The following is a 20,295-nucleotide window of genomic DNA, read 5'->3' on the forward strand; positions in this document are numbered from 1 at the left end:
CCGGTCTGTATGTGGGATCCGAACCCTCAGCGGGAGTGCCGCTGCGCTCCGAAGCAGCGCACTGCAGCAGTGCGCCACCGGGCCGGCCCATTGTTTTCTTAATTTCATTTTCAGATTGTTCATTGCTATTGTATAGAAATACAATTGATTTTTTTTATATGGATCACTGCATGAATTTGCATGTCATCCTTGCTCAAGGGCCATGCTAATGCTCTCTGTGTCATTCCAATTATAGTATATGTGCTGCTGAAGTAAGCACACAATTAACTTTTTATATTGATCTTGTATCCTGCAGGTTCAGTAACCTTGCTGAATTTACTTATTTTTAGTACTTTTCTTTGTGGGTTCCTTAGGATTCTCTCTATATAAGATCATGTCATTGCAAATATAGAGAATTTTACTTCCTTTCCATTCTGGGTACCTTTTTTTTTTTTGATGGCTTGCTGGTATGGGAATTGGAACTCTTGATGTTGGTGTTACAGGGCTGCGCTCCAACCAACTGAACTAAGTGGCTAGCCCATTCTGGGTACCTTTTATTTCATTTTCTTTCTTCATTTACCACTACAAAGTTGAATAGAAGTGGCAAGAGCAGACATCCCTATCTTGGTTCCTGATCTTTGCTCAGAGGGAAAGCTTTCAGTCTTTCGCTGAATATGATGTTAGCTATGGGTTTTTCATAGATGTCTGTTTTAGTCCGTTTTGTGTTGCTATGACAGAAATACCTGAGACTGGGTAATTTATAAAGGAAAGAGGTTTATTTGGCTTACGATTCTGGGACAGCAGCATCTGGCACGGGCCTCAAGCTGCTTCTACTCATGGTGGAAAAGCGGCAGGCAGCCAGTGGGTACAAGCAGATCACATGGAGAGAGGAAGTAAGAGAGAGAGAGAGAGGAGGTGCCAGGGTCCTTTAAACAATCAGGTCTTGCAGGAACTAATAGAGCGAGAACTCACTCACTATCCCTCCTCCCCTAGGGAGAGCATTAATCCATTCATGAGGGATCCGCCCCCACGACTCAATCAGTTTCCAACACTGCCACATTAGAGATCAAATTTCCACATGAGTTTTGGAGGGGACAACACATCCAAACTCCATCAATGTCCTTTATTCCATGGATGTTTAAAATAAACACTTGCTGTTCTCCATGCTCACCATATTTTGTCATGCCTATAGGCTTTGCATTGTTTCCTCTTTCTCCTTTCTGTCCCTGCAAACTCAAGACTTTTCCTATAAGGTTTAATTCAAATATGATTCTTGCCATGTGATTGCCTGTATCACCATAAGACTCTGTAGAGAATTCCCACCAAGAAAGATCTCACCACATGCACTCCCCAGACCCTGGACTTCCCAGCCTCCAAAACTGCAAAACTCACTGTGCCAAAAAAGAGCACAAAACCCTAAGAAGTGCCTGCCATGCAACAAGCCAGAGAGAAATGTGCCCTTTCAAGGGAGAGGAATGTTTCTTCTCTATTCCATTCTAACAAGTGAAACTTTCTACAACTCTGTGAAGGAAATAGGGCAAGTATTGCATTAACTCCAGTTTACAAAGATGGGAAACAGAGAGGAAAAGAAGCTAAGTGACCTGAGGAAGAAGGTAGCCAGCTGGGAAAGAGCTGAGGCCCAGCTGTTTGCCCCAAGTCTGGGGCTCTCTTCTATGCTGGCCATCACTCAGCTCCATTCCCAGAAAGAAAGAAGCTCCTTTCCTGGAATTTGCCTTGCTGTCACCACCCCTATTCCCAGCACCACAGTTAGGACAATATGGGGGGAGAAGTTGGAGACTCCCTAAAATAAATTTCCAATAAATTTTTATTTTTTATGTTAGAAAAAGTCTGAGAAACTTTCCTTGACTGTCTCAAATAGACTGTATCTTTCTGTTATGGTCTGAATATTTGTGTCCCCCCAAATTCATATTGAAGCCTAATCCCCAATATTATGGTATTAGGAGGAAGGGCCTTTGGGAGGTGAATAGGTCATGAGGGCTCTTCCCTTATAAAAGGGGCCCCAGAGAGCTCCCTTGCCCCCTTCCACCGTGTTGAGGACGCAGCTGAAAGTCACCATCTATGAACCAGAAGGTGGGTCTTCACCAGACACCAAATCTGCCAAAACCTTGATTTTGAACTTCCCAGCTTCCAGAACTGTGACAGATAAATTTCCGTTGTTCGTAAGCCATCTAGTCCATGGTATTTGGTTATGGCAGCCTGACAGACTAAGATACCTTTCCTCCTCAAAGCTGCCACAGCGCTTTTTACATTTCTCTGTATTTTTCATATAGGATTGTAAATATTTGTCTCACAGTCTTCACCCAGACTGAGCTCTTGAAGGTGAAGACCATACATGCCTCTTCCCCAAGACCCAAGGCTGCTTGAGACAGTGGTGGCTCATCAGTAAAAGTTGGTTGTATCATAGCCAGGCTAGGTTGACTGCATGAGAAGGCAGGGACATGACCTTCATGTTACTTCGTATAGCTTTTTTTTTTTAAAGATGACAAGTAAGGGGATCTTAACCCTTGATTTGGTGTTGTCAGCACCACACTCTCCCAAGTGAGACATGGGCTGGCCTTACTTTGTATAACTTTTTAAGGTTAGAAATGTACCTTGTGTATCCTTTTAATTTCTCCCTCAATAATCCATTGTGGCTCTTAGTTGCAAATCCAACTAAAACATTTCTTTTTTAAAAAAAGATGACCAGTGAGGGGATCTTAACCCTTGATTTGGTGTTGTCAGCACCACGCTCTCCCAAGTGAGACACGGGCTGGCCTTACTTTGTATAACTTTTTAAGGTTAGAAATGTACCTTGTGTATCCTTTTAATTTCTCCCTCAATAATCCATTGTGGCTCTTAGTTGCAAATCCAACTAAAACATTTCTTTTTTAAAAAAAGATGACCAGTGAGGGGATCTTAACCCTTGATTTGGTGTTGTCAGCACCACGCTCTCCCAAGTAAGCTAACCGGCCATCTCTATATAGGGATCCGAACCCGTGGCCTTGGTGTTATCAGCACCACACTCTCCCAAGTGAGACACAGGCCAGCCCTTGAAACATTTCTGAAATCCGTGTTTCAATCTACAACCTTTTCATGAAAAGTAGTCATTTCCCTTACTTGCCTGAAAACTGTCTCTTTTAAGTTCCTGAAGGTACCTTCTGTATTTAATATTACGGGGTGAATAATACTTTCTCTCATGGTGTTTAGAAATATTTCCTGGCGAAGATTGAAGGCTCTCAGTTCTCATAATCTGGGTATTCTAACTACTTACAAGTCACTTAACCTTGAATAAGTTACTCACTTCTCCAAGCCTTTGTCTCCTCAAGTGTAAAAGTCTAAAAAATAATAACTATTTTTCATGGGATTATTGATGAGGATCCAATAAGATCATGCGGTTGGTGAATTTTAGAGCAACTGACAAGCTGTCGGTTGTTTCAGCTACACACATTGACGCTTTCCACCTAGACTATGACTTGCTTGAGGATGAGGGATTGTATCTTCCACTGGGCTTCCCTGATGCTTCCTGAATGTTGCCATGTTCTTTTCCTTTACGTCTTTGGTTGAAATCAGGGAATCTTGTTCATTTTCACCCACCCTCAATACAGGAGCTGTGCTAGCTTTCTGATTATTTTTTGCTTTCCTTCCTGAACCTTTCATCCAGTGGTTGTACAAAGGGTGGGTTCATTGAAATGCCCCTTTGACACTGTTCCTCATAGAGTATATTGGAAAGTGTCACGATCACATAAATAACTCTTTGGCTCTACATGGGCTCTTCAAAAAAGTACAAGAGCTTTCTTATCTACCATCTTGTTGGTTCTCACAGAATCTCTGGGGTTAGATAGTGGTATCATCTCTTGTTTTATCACTGACTGTGCAAAGCTTAAAAAGTCAACGCAGGAGTCAGTTAAAACCCCATGGGCATTGTTCTACAGAATGTGTGCTGCATAGTGTAACTGTGAAGGTATTGGGGTGGGGTAGAAACAATAGCCAGAAGGCCTGGGTTTGAGTCCTGGCTCTGCTACTTACTGGCAAACACCTCAATTTCTCTCATCTTCCATTTTTTCAGTAGAAAATGGGGATAAAAATAATAATGTCTGTATCAGAGGGCTGTGAAGATTAAATAAGAAAGGTCCTTATGAGATCTCCAGTAACATTATCATTATGAGTGAGAGCCCAGTAGCATGGCTTAGTTCAAGCGCTTTGGGCCTCAGACATGGATTGGCAGAGGGAAAGGAGAAAGCAACTGTGGTACTATAGGACTCTGTGGGTAATGGGGCTTCTTTTCCAGAAGGGGAGGGCCTCAAGACTTCCATTTCCCTAAGAATCCCTCTTTCCAGGACCACTCTTCCAGGAAAATCTCACCCATTTCTACCTACAGAAATTTTTTCTCCTTGTGCTCTTTGCCTAGACTTAAAAGCACTATGTGACCTCTGGCTGCACTCTCTGGCCCTTGCCTAAGGGCTTCCTGCCTCTCTCAGTGAAGTCTCACCTCCTTCAAGAAGCAGCCTCTCTGTGCTCCAAACCAATGGTCTCTCTTCCTCCTTGTTAATATTCCTAGTGTTAGATGGATTTTAAGCTCCTTGAAGGATGGCCAATGTCCTAAATATCGAGGATGGTACATTGGTCACCGAAACACCTGCTAAAAGAATGAAAAAATATTTCTCAACTTTTCGTTGTTGTTTATTTATTTATTTGTTTTCTTCTTCTTCTCAGCTTTTTGAACATCTGAGATGTGTCAGATATTGGTGTTTTATTTTTTTATTTTTATTTTTATTTATTTATTTATTTTTTAAAAAGATGACCGGTAAGGGGATCTTAACCCTTGACTTGGTGTTGTCAGCACCACGCTCAGCCAGTGAGCAAACCGGCCATCCCTATATGGGATCCGAACCTGGGGCCTTGGTGTTATCAGCACCACACTCTCCCGAGTGAGCCAGGGGCTGGCCCTAGATATTGGTGTTTTAAAGATGAGTAAGACACAGTTCTTGCCCTCAAAGAGCTTATCATATAGTGGGGTAGTTTAAGAGACACTTGGACTCATTATCTTGTTTAATCCTCATAGTAACCCTTGAAGGAAGCTGGAAGTTAGGAGATTTGCCTAAAGTGGTAAAGGCAGGCCAGGGCTGGTTTGGGAGGTATGCTGGCACTGAAGTAGAAGCCCTAATCTCCTACTGCTACCTCTCAGGAGTGCCAAGAGACTTCACTCCTCACTTGCAAGAGAAGTGTCCAAAGCTTAAAGGAGTTGGCAAGGTGGCCACAGTGTACTTTGATGAAGAGCTCTAGCTCTGGGATCTAATCATGTCTTAGTTCTGTCACTCATTAGCTTTGTAACCTTGGGCAAGTTACTGAGTCTCTGAGCATTAGTTTTCTCATGTGTAAAAGTGTAATAATACTGTGGTGGACATCCACCGTTTGTTCCTGAACAGCATCCAGTCTCACTTCTGCTAACAGCAGCCAGGTTGTGCTTTCCCTCTCCCCGGATGTCAGTAATAGGGGTGGGGGTGGCATGTTACTCAAGCTAGCTGGTCATGCTCTGAGGAAATGAGTCTCCAGTGGGGTGACCCAAAGATTAAATCCCACTGGAGTTCATTCATCCAGGAGAAGCCCTGACAAAAATGTTACTGGTTCCTGCTCCCTGAACCAGAAGGCTTTTCAGTTCTTGACCTTTTAAGACTAGTTCTGCTTCTCCTCCCATTCTATGAGCTCCCCCTACCAACTGCCCCACCACATCTAATAAATTACGTTTTTGTTTAAGTTCATTAGAGTCCTTTTATATTGCTTGCAACAATGTCAACAAAAAACTAATTGATCTAAACACCTGCTTTGCAGTGTTGTAAAGATTAAATGATATCAAGTGTGTAAAGCACCTAGCCCAGACCTGGCGGCACAGCAGTAAGTGGGGAGGGTGGTCTGCAAGCTAACACTAGGGGGCAGAGCACAGGGACGGGAGGGGAGAGGAGAGTCTCGTGAGTTTGCACACCACTGACAGAAACCTTCCCCAAGAGACAGCAGAACAAAGGAAGGGAGGGAAGTCCAGCTGTGATATGCTCATTTATTCAAAATGTCTTTATTGAAACAGAATGATAGAGAAAGAAAGAATGAGGTCTGGGAGCATGTCTTTGGGCACAGGATGGAGCCCAGACCCAGCAGTTACAGTGTGGAGATCTCTCCCTGTCCCCCCGACTCTCTCCGGAAAGTGAACACAAAGCAGCAGGGAGGAGATGGGGGTGGGGACAGCCCTCTGCACTCTCCTCGAAGGCTGAAGGCTGGCATGAGGTGTCTCTGAGCTTTCTGGGCAGCATTGCCTTCCTCACTGTCTTCCCAATCTCCTTGCTGGGCCCTATGTCACCTTTTCATATGGGCCAGCCTCCTGCCAGGGTGTGCAGAGGCTTCTCAGAGGGCAGGGTTGGGGGTGGCAAGCAGTGGGACATGGTCACAGCGGTTAGGGGGTGGCTGCCTCAGCAGGGAGGGCCGGCGGCACAGCTCCCCATCCCGGAGCACCTCAGGCAGGAGCTTGCGTTTGGTCTCTGGCAGAAGCATGATGCTGAGAATGCACAGGAGGGCACAGGCCGCCAGCACCACGTGCTGCAGGAAGGCTCCGTGGCCCATGTGCAGGCGCTGGGCTGGGCCACTCAGCCCCCCGAGTGCCCCCAGCGCCATGATCAGGCCCAGGCCGCGGCCCCTGGGAGAGGCAGAGGAGGTACTCAGACTATAGCTGTGGGTCTCGCCTCAGCCCTCCTCCAGCAGCCTCCCTTCCTCCATCCCTCAGGCCCTGTCCTCAGTGGGAGGCCTAGAGGCCCTGCCTCTGGCAGCACCCCTGCTCTCACCGGACAGTGGTAGGGATGACTTCAGAAGCGAGGAGGGTGCTGAGGATGGCAGCAGCTTGTGAGGAGAAGAGCCCAAGGACAGAGAAGGTGGTGATGGCAGCCTCGTTCAGATCTGGAGGACCAAGAGGAATGATATGAATGGAGCTGGGGAGAGCGTGCCTGGCCTAGTCTCCAGTGTTATCCGCTTAGCTCTCTAATTCTATGGCTCTAGCTGGGTGGATTCCGAGCATTCACTCATTGACTGGGAGAACAGAGAGGGTTGTGCGGCCGGGTGGAGGCTTGTGAAAGATCTGGGCAGGGCCTGGGTCTTGTCTTGGGAGGCCTGTGCCAGGAGTAGTGGCTGAGCCTGTCTGAGGCACCTCTGTTGGGGTTCCCTTGTTGAGCCCACACTGTGGGGAAGAGAGGATGCTCACAATCCCACAGGCCCAGCAGGACCAGGGATGCAATGCCAGTGAGGGTCATCGAGAGAAGCAGGATGCCCCGGCGGCCAAATCGGTCCACGGTGACCCCCAGGAAGACACAGGCCAGGGCCGCTGTGCCGCTGGCCAGCAGGGAGCACAGGTAGAAGTCCGAAGGGCTCCCTCCTCCTCCCACAGGCTGGTAGCAGTGGCGAATGGCGTGGGCAATGAAGCTATGAGAAGGGTGGGGAAAAAAAGAAGGGTGTTTGAATTCCTATCCGCAGCCTTCCACAATCCTGGTTGTCCTCTGCAGGGGTCCTTGGGCCTTCCCCACCCAGCCAGCCCCCATCCCAGCTACCGGCCTGGCCCTCGGCTCAGACACCCAGGCTCACTTGGTGAAGCCCAGGATAAGCAGATTTTTCCAGATGTTGCGGTAGTTGAGGAGAGAAGCGAAGGAAAAGGAGGATGTTGCAGGGAGAGGGCAGGTGTTCTCCAGGTCTTTGGGAGAGAGAGAGGAGCTGTTTGTTAGAAGAAATGGCTGAGCACCCAGGATCCTCCCACACAGGTAGTGGGGACCGTGGGAGAAGGAGGCGCAGCTACAACCATGCAGAGGGCATCATCATGTGTGTCTGTGGGGCATTGCCCGAGGGGTTCCCTGTCTCTTACCTTGCAGGGCCTCCTGGGCCTCTTCCCCTAGCATCTGCCCATGGGGCCGGTTCCGCTCAGCCAGGATCCTCAGCACAGACTGAGCCTCCTCGATCTGCCGCTTCACTATCAACCACCGCGCAGACTCGAGAAACAGACCAGGCCAGCTGGGGGCAGGGTGGGGGGGGGGTGCCATGAGGCCTCCTGACCCTGGGATGGGAAGCTCCCATCTCTGAGGGATTGGGGCTGGGGCAGGCCTGGACCGGGGCAGTTGGAGAAGAGGAGGGGTCTCTGAGCTAGAGTTAGGCTGGTGGTAGAGATGGGAATGGCCAGACAACAGGTGAAGGGCAATACTGACCCATAAAACAGGAAGAGGATGCAGGGAGCGGTGATCATTCGCTGCAGAAATCGCCAGTCCTTAGAGACAAGGGCCAGGCCCAGGAACAGGAAGTGCCCTCCCACCCCCACCAACTCCCCTGCCAGGGCCACCCGAAGCCTCTGGGTTGGGTCGCACAGCTCCAGGCCTGGAGATACAGCAGGGACGGAGGGAGGAGAGAGGCAAGGGAGGAAGGAGGCATAAGAGAAGAGAGGGAAGAAGGAGGACAGAGAGTGAGGTCAGACCCTGGGTGGAGGCTGCAGCCATCGCCTCCCACAGACTAACCTCTGGGTGGCAAGGAGCAGAGAGATCATTCAGTCCTCTCTCCTCTCCTGCTCAAACCTAGGAGGGCTCTAGCGTCAGAGTGCCTGACGAGTGTTTAGTATCCTCAGTTTACAGGCTCTTGCACATCAGGCCTCTTATTTGACCTTCACATCAACCTTCCGAGGTTACACAGCTAGTCAGGATTCCATTTTTAAATAAGGTGCTATTCCCTGACAGCAGTAAGTCCAGGTCAAGGAAGGCTTTAAAGATTGTGGAGGGGAGACAGGTGTGGAGAGAAGCAGGACCCCTGGATCCTTCAAAGGCTTGGGCAAAAAGACAGTTGAGATTCTGGGGACTGAAATTTGGGGCTGAAGAGACCCTAAGGGGCAGTGGGAACAACCTGGGGATGCAGATGACAGGGGTGAGTCCCAATGGAGGGATCTCTGGGAGGGTACCACTTACGCATCAGGTAGACACCAAGGTCAACACCAGCAAGCAGAAAGCCCAAGAGGAATCGGAGGGCCATGACGCCTGTGGAGGAGCCCGCAGCAGCTCCCCCCACTCCACAGGGGCCCACTAGCCCCAAGGTCAGCAGCACAATCCCACGACGGCCAAACCTGGAAAGTGGGGAAAGCTTCTGGTCACCCAGACTCCCTGGGGATGGAGTTGCTGGGTGGGGCCCAGCTGCCAACTTCACAACTAGAGTTATGAGCTGAGGCTCTGCGAGCAAGAGTTGGACTGTCTAGAGAAGGTAAGAAGGATGAGGACCATGGGTAGGTTATGTCTGGCTACTAGGCACTGGCATGTGTCTGTGGTTCTGTGGTGAGGTGGGACTGTTGACTCTCAGGAATGGGGCTATTGGTCAGAGATTAGGGCATTTATCCATGGATGTGAGATCACCGATCAGAGGGGATGGGATATTGCTCAGGGGATTTGGAACTGTTGATTCTTGAGGATAGAGCTATTGGTCAGTGGAGATAGGGCTTGTCTTGCTTAGACTGGTCAGAAGAGATGGGAATCATTCATATATGGGGTTGGAGCTATTGATCTGTGGAGGTGAAGCTATTGGCCACTTGTGCATGGGGACAGTGTTGGTCAATGAAGATGAAGCTACTGAGTCATTGGCTTTTGGGGATGAGGCCATTGTTCCATGGATTTGGGACATGGGTCTATAAATAAGGATGGTCAGTGGGGATGGACCACTGGCCAGGAGATGGAGCTGTTGGTCCATGGAAATTAGTCTATTAATCCATGGGGTAAAACTATTGATTAGTGGGGAACAGGACTATTTTCTTTTCTTTTCTTTTCTTTTTTTAACGAGATAGTAGAAACTAAGAGATGGAGCTATTAATCTCTGGAGATTGGACAACAGACTTTGAGGATGGAGCCATTGATTCATGGGGTGAGGATCTTAGTCCATGCAGATTAGCCTGTTGGTCAGTGGGGATCAATCTATTAATCTATGAGGATAATCAGTAAGGATGGGGTCACAGACCAGGGAAGATGAGACTGCTGGTCAGTGATGATGGTCACTGACTGTGAGTTAGTGAGGACAGGGCTACTGATCTTGGGGGCTGAGCTATTGATCTTTGGGGGCAAGACCATTGATCTATGGAGGTGAAGCTTGTGGGGCACTGGTCACTGGAAATAGGGCACTGACCCCTGGGAGTGAGGCTACTGACCCAGTGGGGTAGGGCCATTTTTCCATGAAGATGGGCTTATTGATTAGTGTGGCTAAGGCTACTGATTTTAGGAGACTGAACTATTGATCTCTGGGGATGAGGCCATTGTTCTGTAGGAATGAGGCTACTGGTTTGCAGAAATGAGGCCAGTGACGCATAGGAATGGGCTGTTGACCTGTGGATTTGGGATCATTGGCCCACAGGGGTGTGTGACTATTGGGCAGTAAGGATGGGTATTGATTTTAAGGAATTGGACTACTGAATGTCGGGATGCCTTTGATCCATGAATACATTAGGAGGATGAAACTTTAGACTAGTGGGGATGAGTCTAACAATACATGGGAATGGTCAGTGGAGCTGGAGCACCTGGTCGGCGGTGATGGCATCCAGAATCAGAGGAGATGGGATTTTTGATCGATGGGTAGAGTTACTGGTTGATGGGAATGAGCTGTTGATCTTTAGAGATGAGGCCATTGATTCATGGAAATGAGGATTTTGGTTTAAGAGAATCTGAGAGCCCTGAGGATCCATGAGGATGAGACTATTAATCTACAGAGGGTGCTGTTGGGGTCATTGATCCATGGGAGTTGGGTTATTGACCCATGAGGGTGGAGTCGTTTGGTGGCAGGCATGGAACTATGGGTTATTGGGGATGAGGATATTGTTCTTTGGAGGTAGCTATTGACTTGTAGAGGAGAGGCCACTGGTCTGAGATGGGGTAATTTGTCAAGTTGAACTATTGGTCAGTGGGAATGGGGCTGTTGATATTTAGGAATTCACATATTGATCTTTGGGAATGAGGCCACTGAGATGGAGCTATTAGTCAGTGGGGATGCGTCTATAATTCATGAAGATGCTAAGGGCTGTGGTTAGGGGGATAAGGGAAATAGAGGGAAAGATAGGACTTTTGATCTATGGAGATAGGGTTTTTGATCAGCAGGGATGGGATTATTATCTTCGGAGATGAGGTCATTGATCCATGAGTGTGGGGATACTGACCAGTGGGAATGGGACTAATAGTCCGTGGAGGTGAGGTCATTCTCTTGTGTGGAAGGGGTATAGAAAGAGTACCTCTTGATGGGGAGTGAAGTAGAGACAGGATCATCGAATGGAAGTCCTGAGAAGACTGCAGAATCCAGCGACCTCTTCCACCACTTGCAAACGCTAGCTGCATGGACTAGCTTTCCTAGCACCCCCTCCTCTTACCAGCCCTGCCCCACGACAGCCCTCACCTGTCTGCGGGGTAACCCAGGAACAGGTAGCCGGAGGCAAAGCCCAAGATGAAGAGGATCTGCTCCAGGATCACCTGCCAGCCCAGGTCACACACCAGATCCCACTGGGGATGGGAGAAAGGTCAAGCGGGCGTGAGGCCCCGCCCTTGACGCCCTCAGCCCGCCCTCGGACCCGCGGCCCGCCTGGCAGCCTCACCTGGCCGATGGCGTTGGTGGTGAGCACCGGCAGGCCGTTGTAGTCCCAGTCCTTGAGGCAATGATTGAAGTCCGGCGGGGCAAAGCCACTGCACGAGGGGTCCGTACTGGTGGCGGTGGAGACGTGGCTGGCGGCGCTGGCTGCTAGGGCAGCGCCGGTGACGCTGACGACGCTGGCATTGGGGGGCTGTTCCCAGCCAGAGGCATTGGGGGGAAAGCCCCCGTAGTGGCAGTGCAGTGGGGGCGCCAGCGTGAAGATGGGGTCCGAGGCCATACCCAGCGCCACGAAGAGCACGGGCAGGCAGCAGAGGCCGAGCTGCAGCTGCTGGCCACCGCCCAGCGCCCCCACCTGGGCGAGCAGCGCCTCAAAGCTGAGAGGGCCTGGGGGCACGGCCAGCGACAGGCTGCTGCCCAGTCCGTCGCCACTCGTGTCGCCCTCACCCTCCCGCTCGCGCTCCCGCTCACCCTGCAGCTGCTCGGTGGGCACCGCATCTCCGAGGGTCCCGACCTGCTGTGGGGGGGTGGGGGGTGGGGCAGGAGAAGTGTGAAGCGGAGAAAACCGCAGAGCAAGGGGGGCGGAGAGCGGGAGCAGGGAAGGCAGTCAGGGGTGGGAGGATGCGCGGGAGGAAAATGCTGGGCGCTCGGCTGCGGCGGGGGTGCGGGGAGAGGATGGCGTAGCCCCTTGGGGCGCGGGCACTTACTCCGTTGGAGCTGGGGGTGATCTCTACAGTGCTGTCGATTTTGCTGCTGCCCCCGCCATTGGGCTCAGGGGTGCCGGTGGCCACCCGGGGAGCCAGCTTGCCGACCGCAGGGGCCCTGTCGGCCCGCGCCGAAAAGATGCTCTGTCCTCTGGCTCAGCTGCGCGCCGGGTGCCCGGACACTGAGAGCCTGAAGAGACCCCACTCTGCAGCTCTGCAGCCGCGGGCGCCTCCTAGGTCTCTGCGATCTCTGCGCTGCTTTCCCCTCCCCTTCCTTCAGACTCTCCTCCCCTTCCCACGTCAGCAGAACCTTCGGTCCAGACTCTTCGTCAGAGAGAGGAAGGGGGGCCGGGGCTCAGGGGAGGGAGGGGGTGAGGGTTTTATCGTCTGTTCTCTGGGCCTGCGGGCCATTGCGGTAAAAAGGAAAGAAAGTTGAAGGATAGTAGCTAGCCCAGGCGTCTTGCCAGAGTCCTCCTTTGCTTCCAGTTCTTCCCCATCACTCACTCATTCACTCAGCCATCCACTCACTCATTCATCACTAAAATTTATTAAGTTTCTACTATGTTTCAGGCCTTGCACTAAGCTTTGGGGATAACAGGGTGGACAAGACCTACCTTAGAGGAGGTTACTGAAGGGAGACAGACATGTAAACTGTCAATTACAGTACAGTTCATGCACCTAGAAGACTGGGTTGGCGCTGTACTCAGCCCTAGCTTCAGTCCTCGACAAGGAGGCCATTTCTCTGGGTTTCACCACCTCTATTCTGGTTGAATCTCCATTATTTCTCAACAGCATTTGGCACTGTTAACCACCATGCCTTTAAACACTTTCTTTCTTGGCTAATTCCCACACTCCCCTGGTTTCTCTCTCCTGCTCCCCTTTTCTCCATTGCAGGTGCATCCTCCTTTTCCTGACTATCACTCTGTTTCTGTGATCATCAGAGGCATGGTTCTAGGCCCTCCTCTCATCTCTCACTATTGTCTCCACCTTGTGGCATCTGTTTATTCATAGTGCAGATGGAACAATCTTTTCAAAATGCAGATCTAATCATGTCCTTTTCCTGCTTATCAGCCTTCAATGGCTTCTCCTTACTGTCAAAATACTAATATTCTAGACATCTCATATATGGTGCCATATGCATGGTCATATGCTGTCTGCAGCTCCATCCCCCCTTCCCCCTCAAACTCTCTGCACTCCAGCTACACTGGCTTTCTTTCAGTTTTTCCAATGCCACAAGACCTTTGCACAAGCTGGTTCTTATGCCTAGAAGCTTTCTTCGTCAAGTTTTACTCGTCTTTCAGCTGTTAGCTCAAGCATCTGTGCCTCAGAGAAGTCTTCTAGGCTTCTAGAATTGCTACTCAAAAGTGTGGTTCATGGATCAGCAGCATCTGTATCCCCTAGGAGGCTGTTAGAAATGCAGAATCTCAGCCTCATCGAGACTACTGAATCATTTACTAGATCTCCAAGTCACGTACATTAGAGATGCATTTCTCTAAAATATTTGATACCTGATAGGTACTTTATTCTCTAATCCCAGGTAAAGGCTGGAAAGAAGTGTCCTGTCAGTCTCAACCAGGAAATCATTCTGCCTTCTCTCTACTGAACCACACCTTTAACTTGTCTCCTCTGTTCAGAAATTTACCAAATATGGGAAACCCTTCTTTTCTAATGCATCAAGCAGCCTCCCACCACTTCCCCTCCCCCAACTCATTTCAGCATCTGTTCAGGACTTACTATGGTGCTGTCACAGCCCAACATTCCTTGGGGATTTGTCTGCATCCTTGTGTCTGTCCTGGAATAATCCCTTAATTTTATGTGGTGCTGGGCTGTTCATATGCATTATCTTGTTAGGTCCTTACAACACTTTGAGACCATTATGATCATTCTCATACTAAAGATGAAACCAAGACTCAGAGAGACTAGCATGATTTACCCAGACTTACAAGTATGTGGCATATCTGAGGACTTGAACTTAAACCTCTGACTCTAATTCCAAGCTAATCTCTTGAAATTCTGTCTGGAAGATGATGGGAGATGGCCTTTGACACACAGGTGTGAATTTTTTTGGCCATAGAATCTGAAAATGAGTTTCCCTTTGTGAGTAAAATAGGAAGGAACCCAAGTGGAGAAGGCAAATGCATAGGGGTGCCAAGAGACTTAAGTGTGATTGAAATTTGGGGTGCCCCAATCCAGTCACCATGCCAGGGTAACATCTCGGGAAAGCAGAACTAAAGCAACAGATCTGTGGCTCAGACTTCCCCTGTGATAAACAGCTGGAGTGATTCTCCATCAAAGCCCTGGTCTCATCAATTTCACCAAGGTGCTGAGGACTATGGAATTCCAACACATTGCACTCATCTGCCATCTTGGCTCCTTGAAAAGATGGTTTGTCCAGAGGATAATCAGCAGGAAGCCTAGGAAGTGGAGTGTAAGAGGCTAGACTCTCTTGGGGTCACCTAAGGAAGAGGATGCCCAGGCTGGCCAGCAATAATCTTTAGTTGGCTAGGGCTGTTCTGTGGTGCAAAGCCTTTAGTTGGGTTGACGTCTCCAGAACAGCACCTTTCAAGGCTCTCATGTGGCCAACTTCTCTCCACATCTGCACCTATCTAATGACATCATTTGACAATGAAGTCTTGGAGGAAGGTCCCCAGGTCAGAAATCTGTGTCTGTCTTCCTGGAACACCAGTCCTCAGGCTCTTCTTGATTTTCTCATCCTCCAGGTTTCAGCTCAGATATCACCTCCCAACCATCCTGTCCCACATCTCCTTCACTGGCCTCTCCCTTCATCTAGTTAGTCTCTTTGTATCACTCTGACTTCCATCACCAGCAAGTGTCAAGTCTGTGCCAGGCCTATTTTTTTATTTACTTATTTTAACGACTTATGACTCTGTCCCACCCTCACTAGGTTGGTACATTCACAACATCCCTTCAGAACTGTGGCTGGTGTATTATGGGAGCTGAGAACTTGCCTAGTGAATAGATGAAGGAACAAAATTTTCCCCAAACCTCTAACAGCATCCTACTCCCACTATGTGACCTATAGGCATGGCCCAGGGGTGCCAGGCCCACCCCCAGGCTACCAAGAAGCAGAGTCAGGGAACCAGACACCAGGGTTTATTGAGGTGCATGCCCATGCCTGAGGCCCAGATCTCACCATCTTTCTGAGGCCTTCACATTGGGGCACTCTCAGCTACCAGTGAGGTGCTGATGTTCTAGAGCCAAGAAACAGGAAAACAGAGAGGATCCGTGTGGCCCCTGGTTCCTGCCTCCTGATTATCTGTGTGGCCAAGCTTCCAGAAGTAGGTGGCAGTGTAGCGACCTCTACCCCAGGCTGAGGAGAGGAGGAGGGTCCAGTTCTTCCCTGCCCCAGAGGGCCTGGTGCCTGCCCCTGACAAAGCAGGGAATAATATTAAATATAAATAATTTATACAAAATGGCTCGTACAAAAGCTGTGGGTCAGGGGGAGGAGATGCCCCCGTGAGAGGCTGAGATGTCCAGAAGGAAAGGGAAAGATAACTCCATCTCTCCTAGTCCCTATAACAGAGCCCTCTAGCCACCCAAGGCCTGGAGGTAGGCTCTGGCAGATGAGGGGCAGAGCTGTGCCAAGAGACTCTCAGGGTGCCAGGCTGCTGAGCAGGGTGGTGAATTGCAGGGCATGTCCTGCCAGTTCTGCCACACACTGTGCCATCTCTTGGGCTGCAGGGAGGGATGGGTACCCCAAGGCAGCCCCCTTGACTGCCAGCACAGTGGCCCGCAATGCCTGGCCCAGTGCTGTGCCTGCAGCTCCGACCTGTGCTCGCAGAGGTGCAGAGGCTGCCAGCCGGCCCAGGGTATCCCCAACAAACACCAAGCGGTGAGCAGCCACTACCACCCTCTTGCCGTGGGGCACAAAGAGACGTGGGGGCTGGTTGATCTGCGTACTGGCCATCAGGGCAGCCACAGCCACCTGCAGTGCTGAGTAGTGGCTCTTGCACTGCTCTGCATAAAAGTGCAGGAGCTGCAGATCTCCAGCAGACAGAACCAGTGGCTCTCCTGAGGACAGGATCTCCTAGGGGCAAGAGGAGTGATCAGTGGGAATATTCTCATCAGTGCCACCTCCTCCCTCACTTCCTTTCTCCTTCCCTCCCTTGGTTCTTTCTTCCTTCCTTTCTTCCCAAAGGCAATTCCTTTAGCTCTTACCTCTGCCCATCAGAAAATTTAGATTCTTAGAGTGGTAGTGAAGTGTTCAGACTTGCTGTCAGACAGATCTAGATTCAAGTAACCTCAAGCTTGACTTCAGGCAAGTCTCTGAACTTCTTTGTTTCCTTATCTCTAAAGCAGGGAGTCTAGTACTGCACTGCACAATATAATGTGAACCATAGGTGGAACTGTAAACTTTTTAGAGCCACATTAAGTAAAAAGAAACTGGTATAAAATACTTTACCTAACTCTAAATATTAAAAAATGTAATTTCAGGGGCCGGCCCGGTGGCGCACTGGATAAGTGCGCCGCTTGGGAAGCGCGGCGGCGCAGCGGCGCTCCCGCCCGAGGGTTCGGATCCCACATACAGACTGGTTCCCGCTCACTGGCTGAGCGAGGCACGGGAGCAACACCGAGGGTTGCAATCCCGTTGCCGGTCCCCGGTCCGGTACGGGGGCAACACAGAGGGTTGCGATCTGTTGCCGGACACGGAAAAAGACAAAAGACAAAAAAAAAAAAATGTAATTTCAACATGTAATCAATATGAAAATTATTGAGTTTTTTTCCATACTAAGTCTGCAAAATTGGGGGTGCATTTTACATTTAAAGCACATTTCAATTCAGGTTAACCACATCTTGAATGTTCAATAGCCACGTGTGGCTAGTGGCTACTGGACTGGATAGTGCACTTCTACCCTGCACTCACAAGGCTGCACTGAAGACTGAGATAATATATAGGAAGGGCCTGGCACAGTGTATTATATACACTGTAAGCACCATATGTTATTAACTACCACTGTGATTAATGTTGATGCATGCAGTGTACCTGGCACAGGGTCAGGCACTCGGTAAATACTTAATAAATGGTAGCTATTGTGCTATGGCCATTCTAGACAGGGTGGGGGAAACCACTTTGCTTTCTTGAGGCCCAGAGAGATTAACTGACGGCCTCAGAGCCCCTGGCTTCTTAGTGGTGGAGCCAGGATTAGGAGCCGCCAGGTTTCTTAGGAACCCAGGAATTCACAGTTGGAAAGAGCCTCAGAAATCACCTGGTCCAGCTCTGACCCCACAGCCCAGAAACTCTTTCTGCCCCTGCTGCCCAGTTTTCTGACTCCTCTCCAACACATTCTTTCCCCTCTTTCTGAATTCCTAATATCCAGTTCCTTGCTGTTGCATTCTAACTCCTCTCCACTCTGTCCCTGCTTCACATGAACTCTCACCCCCATCCTAATCTATTTCCCTTGATGATGTTTCAGCTAAGGATGCCCTTCTGCCAAGTTCCTGTTCCTCCTTCTCCAGCCCCTTCTCTACCACCACCCCCACCAGGATTACCTGCTCCGGCAGCCCCTTCTCCAGCAGTTCAGGATCCCCTGGTAAGGCCTTATCCAGGGGTCTAGATCCCTGAGCTTTATCCATGCCCTGTAGGAAAGGATCAGGTCTCAGTGCAGGGCTGGGGGAGCAGGACAGGGTGGCCTCTGTCGCTCTCATGCCCCTTCCCAGTCCTCCTTCCTTCCCAAGGATGCTCCTGCCATTAGAGGTTGCAGTCCCTTGACTCTAGGTCTGAGAGAGCTCTGGTAGCCCCAGGCTGGGTTTAGGGAGAGGAGTGTGGCACTGGTACAAACGGTGTGGCCAAGTACTGGGGTCCTAGGCAGGCCACAGGGTGGAGGGCTTGGGAGAGGGGAAGGAGGGACGGGAGGCAGGGAGGTGGTGCATTTATGCCCCAGGCCTCCACGCTCCTCCCCCTGGTCCCCCTGGGGGAACTTCTGGTGGGGCTGACTGAGAGAAGCTCACCTTCAGGTGGACGTAGTCATACTCCTCGGCCACCGGGATGCCCTCATACTCATTGTGGTGTCCTGCTGTATCATCCTCCAACTCCCCGCCCTCTGGATCCACCTCAACCTTGGGGCCCCCATAGCCAGGCAGGCGGGGTGGGGGTGGGGGTAGAGGCCGGTCCTGGATGCTGCCCTTACGGCCTGGGCCAGGAGAGGGAGCCGGAGAAGGGCTAGGGGCCTCTGGGACAGGCAGGGCAGGCAGAGGGCGGCGGGACAGACTCTCAGCTGATGGCAGCCGGGGCCTGTGTGGGGGTGGGGGACTTTTAGCCAGAAGCTGGGTCAGGGTGTCCAGGTCATTGGAAGATGAGGCTCCGGGGGGCTCTGGAGAAGGCGGTGCCTCTGGCCCCAGCAGGGGCACATCGTAGATGCCCTCGTCAGTGCTCCCACCTTCCCCGTCTGCCAGCAGTTCCTCGGGTGCTTCATACAGGTTGAGGAGAGCTGATGCCCGTTTCAGGTTGGAGGGGGCAGCGTAGAGGGGGGGCCCTGGTTCCCGGCCCCCTTCCCACTCCAGATCTGCCTCCAGCTCTGCAGGTGACTTTGGGGTCAGAGGCACATCGTAGGGAGCGTCATCCTCTCCAGGGGGCTGTGGGGCAACCCGGGCTAGGGGGTGGGAGAAGGAGGCAGGAGAGTCATAGGGGCCACTGGAGGGAGCCCGGAGGGCAGTGGAAGGCACGTCATAGACCTGGAAAAGGGAGAGGTGAGTTTCCCTTTAGCTCAACAAAAGACCCTCCCTGAGGGCTGTTTATCCCCCACCCAACATACACAGGGACCTCTAGCCCTCACCTCCAAGACATCTCTGGGGGCAGCCAGCTGGGTCTCACTACCTCTGGGGACCTTGTAGATAGGATCAGGGGAGGGTGGGCAGGGTCCAGCCGGAGGTCCTGAGGCAGGACAGGGACGAGCTGGAGGTGGCACCACATAGACCTAGGGGACAAAGACAGGTGGGTAGGTCAGGAGGAGTGGGGGCCAGGAATCAGATAATGTCTGACTCAGAGGAGCTTAGAGACCTTCCAACCCCCCTGTACTGACAGGGACAGAGCTCAGAAAAGGTTGGTTGACAGGCTTCACACAGCATGAGGCAGTGGAGAGCTTCGGACCTTAGGACCTTAGTACTCTCCATGCCCGTTTCGCTGCAGACCCCGCTGGAGAGGAATGGGTTCTCCTGGCTTGGGGAGGCTCTAGCTCTCACCTCCTGGTCTTCATTGCTGTGCTCTGGGACTGGATTCAGTGAGACAGGCTGGGCTGGGGGTGCTGGGCCAGCAGGAAGGAGCTTCACTCTGTTGGCGGGCACAATGCCCTGCTGTCCATGGAGGGAGCAAAGGCACCAGCCATCCAGCCCACTGGCACCCTCCTTCTGCAGTACCCGTAGAACATCCCCTCGCCGGAAGGACAGCTCCTGGGGGGACTCAGCCGTGTTGTCGTACAGTGCCCGTGCCAGCTGGGCCTGGTGGATGAGCGGGGAGTGGAGATAGGGGTCTTCACACATATCAGGTCATGTCACACCCTGTCCAACCCCCTTTAGAGCTCCCCATTTCCCTCAAGCAAAAAAATCTGAACTCCTGACTGGGCCCTGCCAGCTCAGTTACCCGCACTCTCCCTTTTCCCTTCTATTCCTTGAACTAGACAAGGTCTTTCCAGCCTCAGGGCCTCTGTTTTTTATTTTATTTTATTAGTATTTTTTCTTTTTAATTTTATTTTGTCAATATACAATGTGGTTGATTATTGTGGCCCATTACCGAAACCTCCCTCCTTCCTCCCTCTCCCCTCCCACCCAACGATGTCCTTTCTGTTTGCTTGTCGTGTCAACTTCAAGGAACTGTAATTGTTGTGTCTTCTTCTCCCCTCTGGTTTTGTGTGTGTGTGAATTTATTTATTTATTTTTAGCTCCCACCAATAAGTGAGAACATGTGGTATTTCTCTTTCTGTGCCTGACCCGTTTCACTTAATATAATTCTCTCTAGGTCCATCCATGTCATTGCAAATGGCAG

At 50.7% G+C, this 20,295-nt stretch overlaps 2 protein-coding genes and 1 long non-coding RNA gene across 5 annotated transcripts in view; 1 reads left to right on the top strand and 2 right to left on the bottom strand.

Moving 5' to 3' along the window:
- Positions 1-6,011: 6,011 nt before the first annotated feature.
- SLC22A17 (solute carrier family 22, member 17) lies at positions 6,012-12,566 on the bottom strand. Of its 3 annotated transcripts, none has more exons than XM_008566582.1 (10): positions 12,300-12,566; positions 11,600-12,109; positions 11,404-11,507; positions 8,952-9,106; positions 8,208-8,373; positions 7,871-8,016; positions 7,597-7,702; positions 7,220-7,437; positions 6,807-6,918; positions 6,012-6,661 (listed from the first exon to the last, which is right to left on the bottom strand). In XM_008566582.1, exons 2-10 carry the CDS (start codon positions 11,870-11,872, stop codon positions 6,373-6,375), a joined length of 1,569 nt encoding a protein of 522 aa, XP_008564804.1. In that variant the 5' UTR covers positions 11,873-12,109; positions 12,300-12,566; the 3' UTR covers positions 6,012-6,372. The 3 variants fall into 3 exon arrangements, with proteins under 3 accessions (XP_008564804.1, XP_008564802.1, XP_008564805.1); XM_008566580.1 differs by having other exon boundaries at positions 7,166-7,437; positions 11,600-12,106; positions 12,300-12,539; XM_008566583.1 differs by having other exon boundaries at positions 7,166-7,437; positions 12,300-12,449.
- A 2,626-nt stretch (positions 12,567-15,192) lies between these two features.
- LOC103585581 lies at positions 15,193-15,681 on the top strand. The gene is made up of 2 exons (XR_550086.1): positions 15,193-15,418; positions 15,498-15,681. It is a non-coding gene; the product is annotated as an uncharacterized LOC103585581 (long non-coding RNA).
- Positions 15,638-20,295, bottom strand: part of EFS (embryonal Fyn-associated substrate) — a 9,274-nt gene continuing 4,616 nt past the window's right edge. The window contains exons 2-6 of the mRNA XM_008566584.1: positions 19,497-19,751; positions 19,091-19,231; positions 18,267-18,989; positions 17,808-17,894; positions 15,638-16,344 (exon numbers count right to left, since the gene is read on the bottom strand). Coding sequence (XP_008564806.1) covers positions 15,910-16,344; positions 17,808-17,894; positions 18,267-18,989; positions 19,091-19,231; positions 19,497-19,751 — 1,641 coding nt within the window. The 3' untranslated portion in view covers positions 15,638-15,909. The remainder of the gene's footprint in view (positions 16,345-17,807; positions 17,895-18,266; positions 18,990-19,090; positions 19,232-19,496; positions 19,752-20,295) is intronic.

The sequence above is a fragment of the Galeopterus variegatus genome, unplaced genomic scaffold (genome assembly GCF_000696425.1).
Source record: "Galeopterus variegatus unplaced genomic scaffold, G_variegatus-3.0.2 Scaffold253, whole genome shotgun sequence".
NCBI classification, from domain to species: domain Eukaryota; kingdom Metazoa; phylum Chordata; class Mammalia; order Dermoptera; family Cynocephalidae; genus Galeopterus; species Galeopterus variegatus.

Excerpts from the sequence above, each read along its gene's own strand:
- SLC22A17 (XM_008566580.1), bottom strand. The coding sequence starts at position 11,872 with ATGGCCTCGGACCCCATCTTCACGCTGGCGCCCCCACTGCACTGCCAC. Across the intron at positions 8,374-8,951 it reads CCTTGGTGTCTACCTGATGC|GCCTGGAGCTGTGCGACCCA; the intron begins GTAAGTGGTACC and ends CTGTATCTCCAG. Across the intron at positions 6,662-6,806 it reads GTCATCCCTACCACTGTCCG|GGGCCGCGGCCTGGGCCTGA; the intron begins GTGAGAGCAGGG and ends TGCCTCTCCCAG.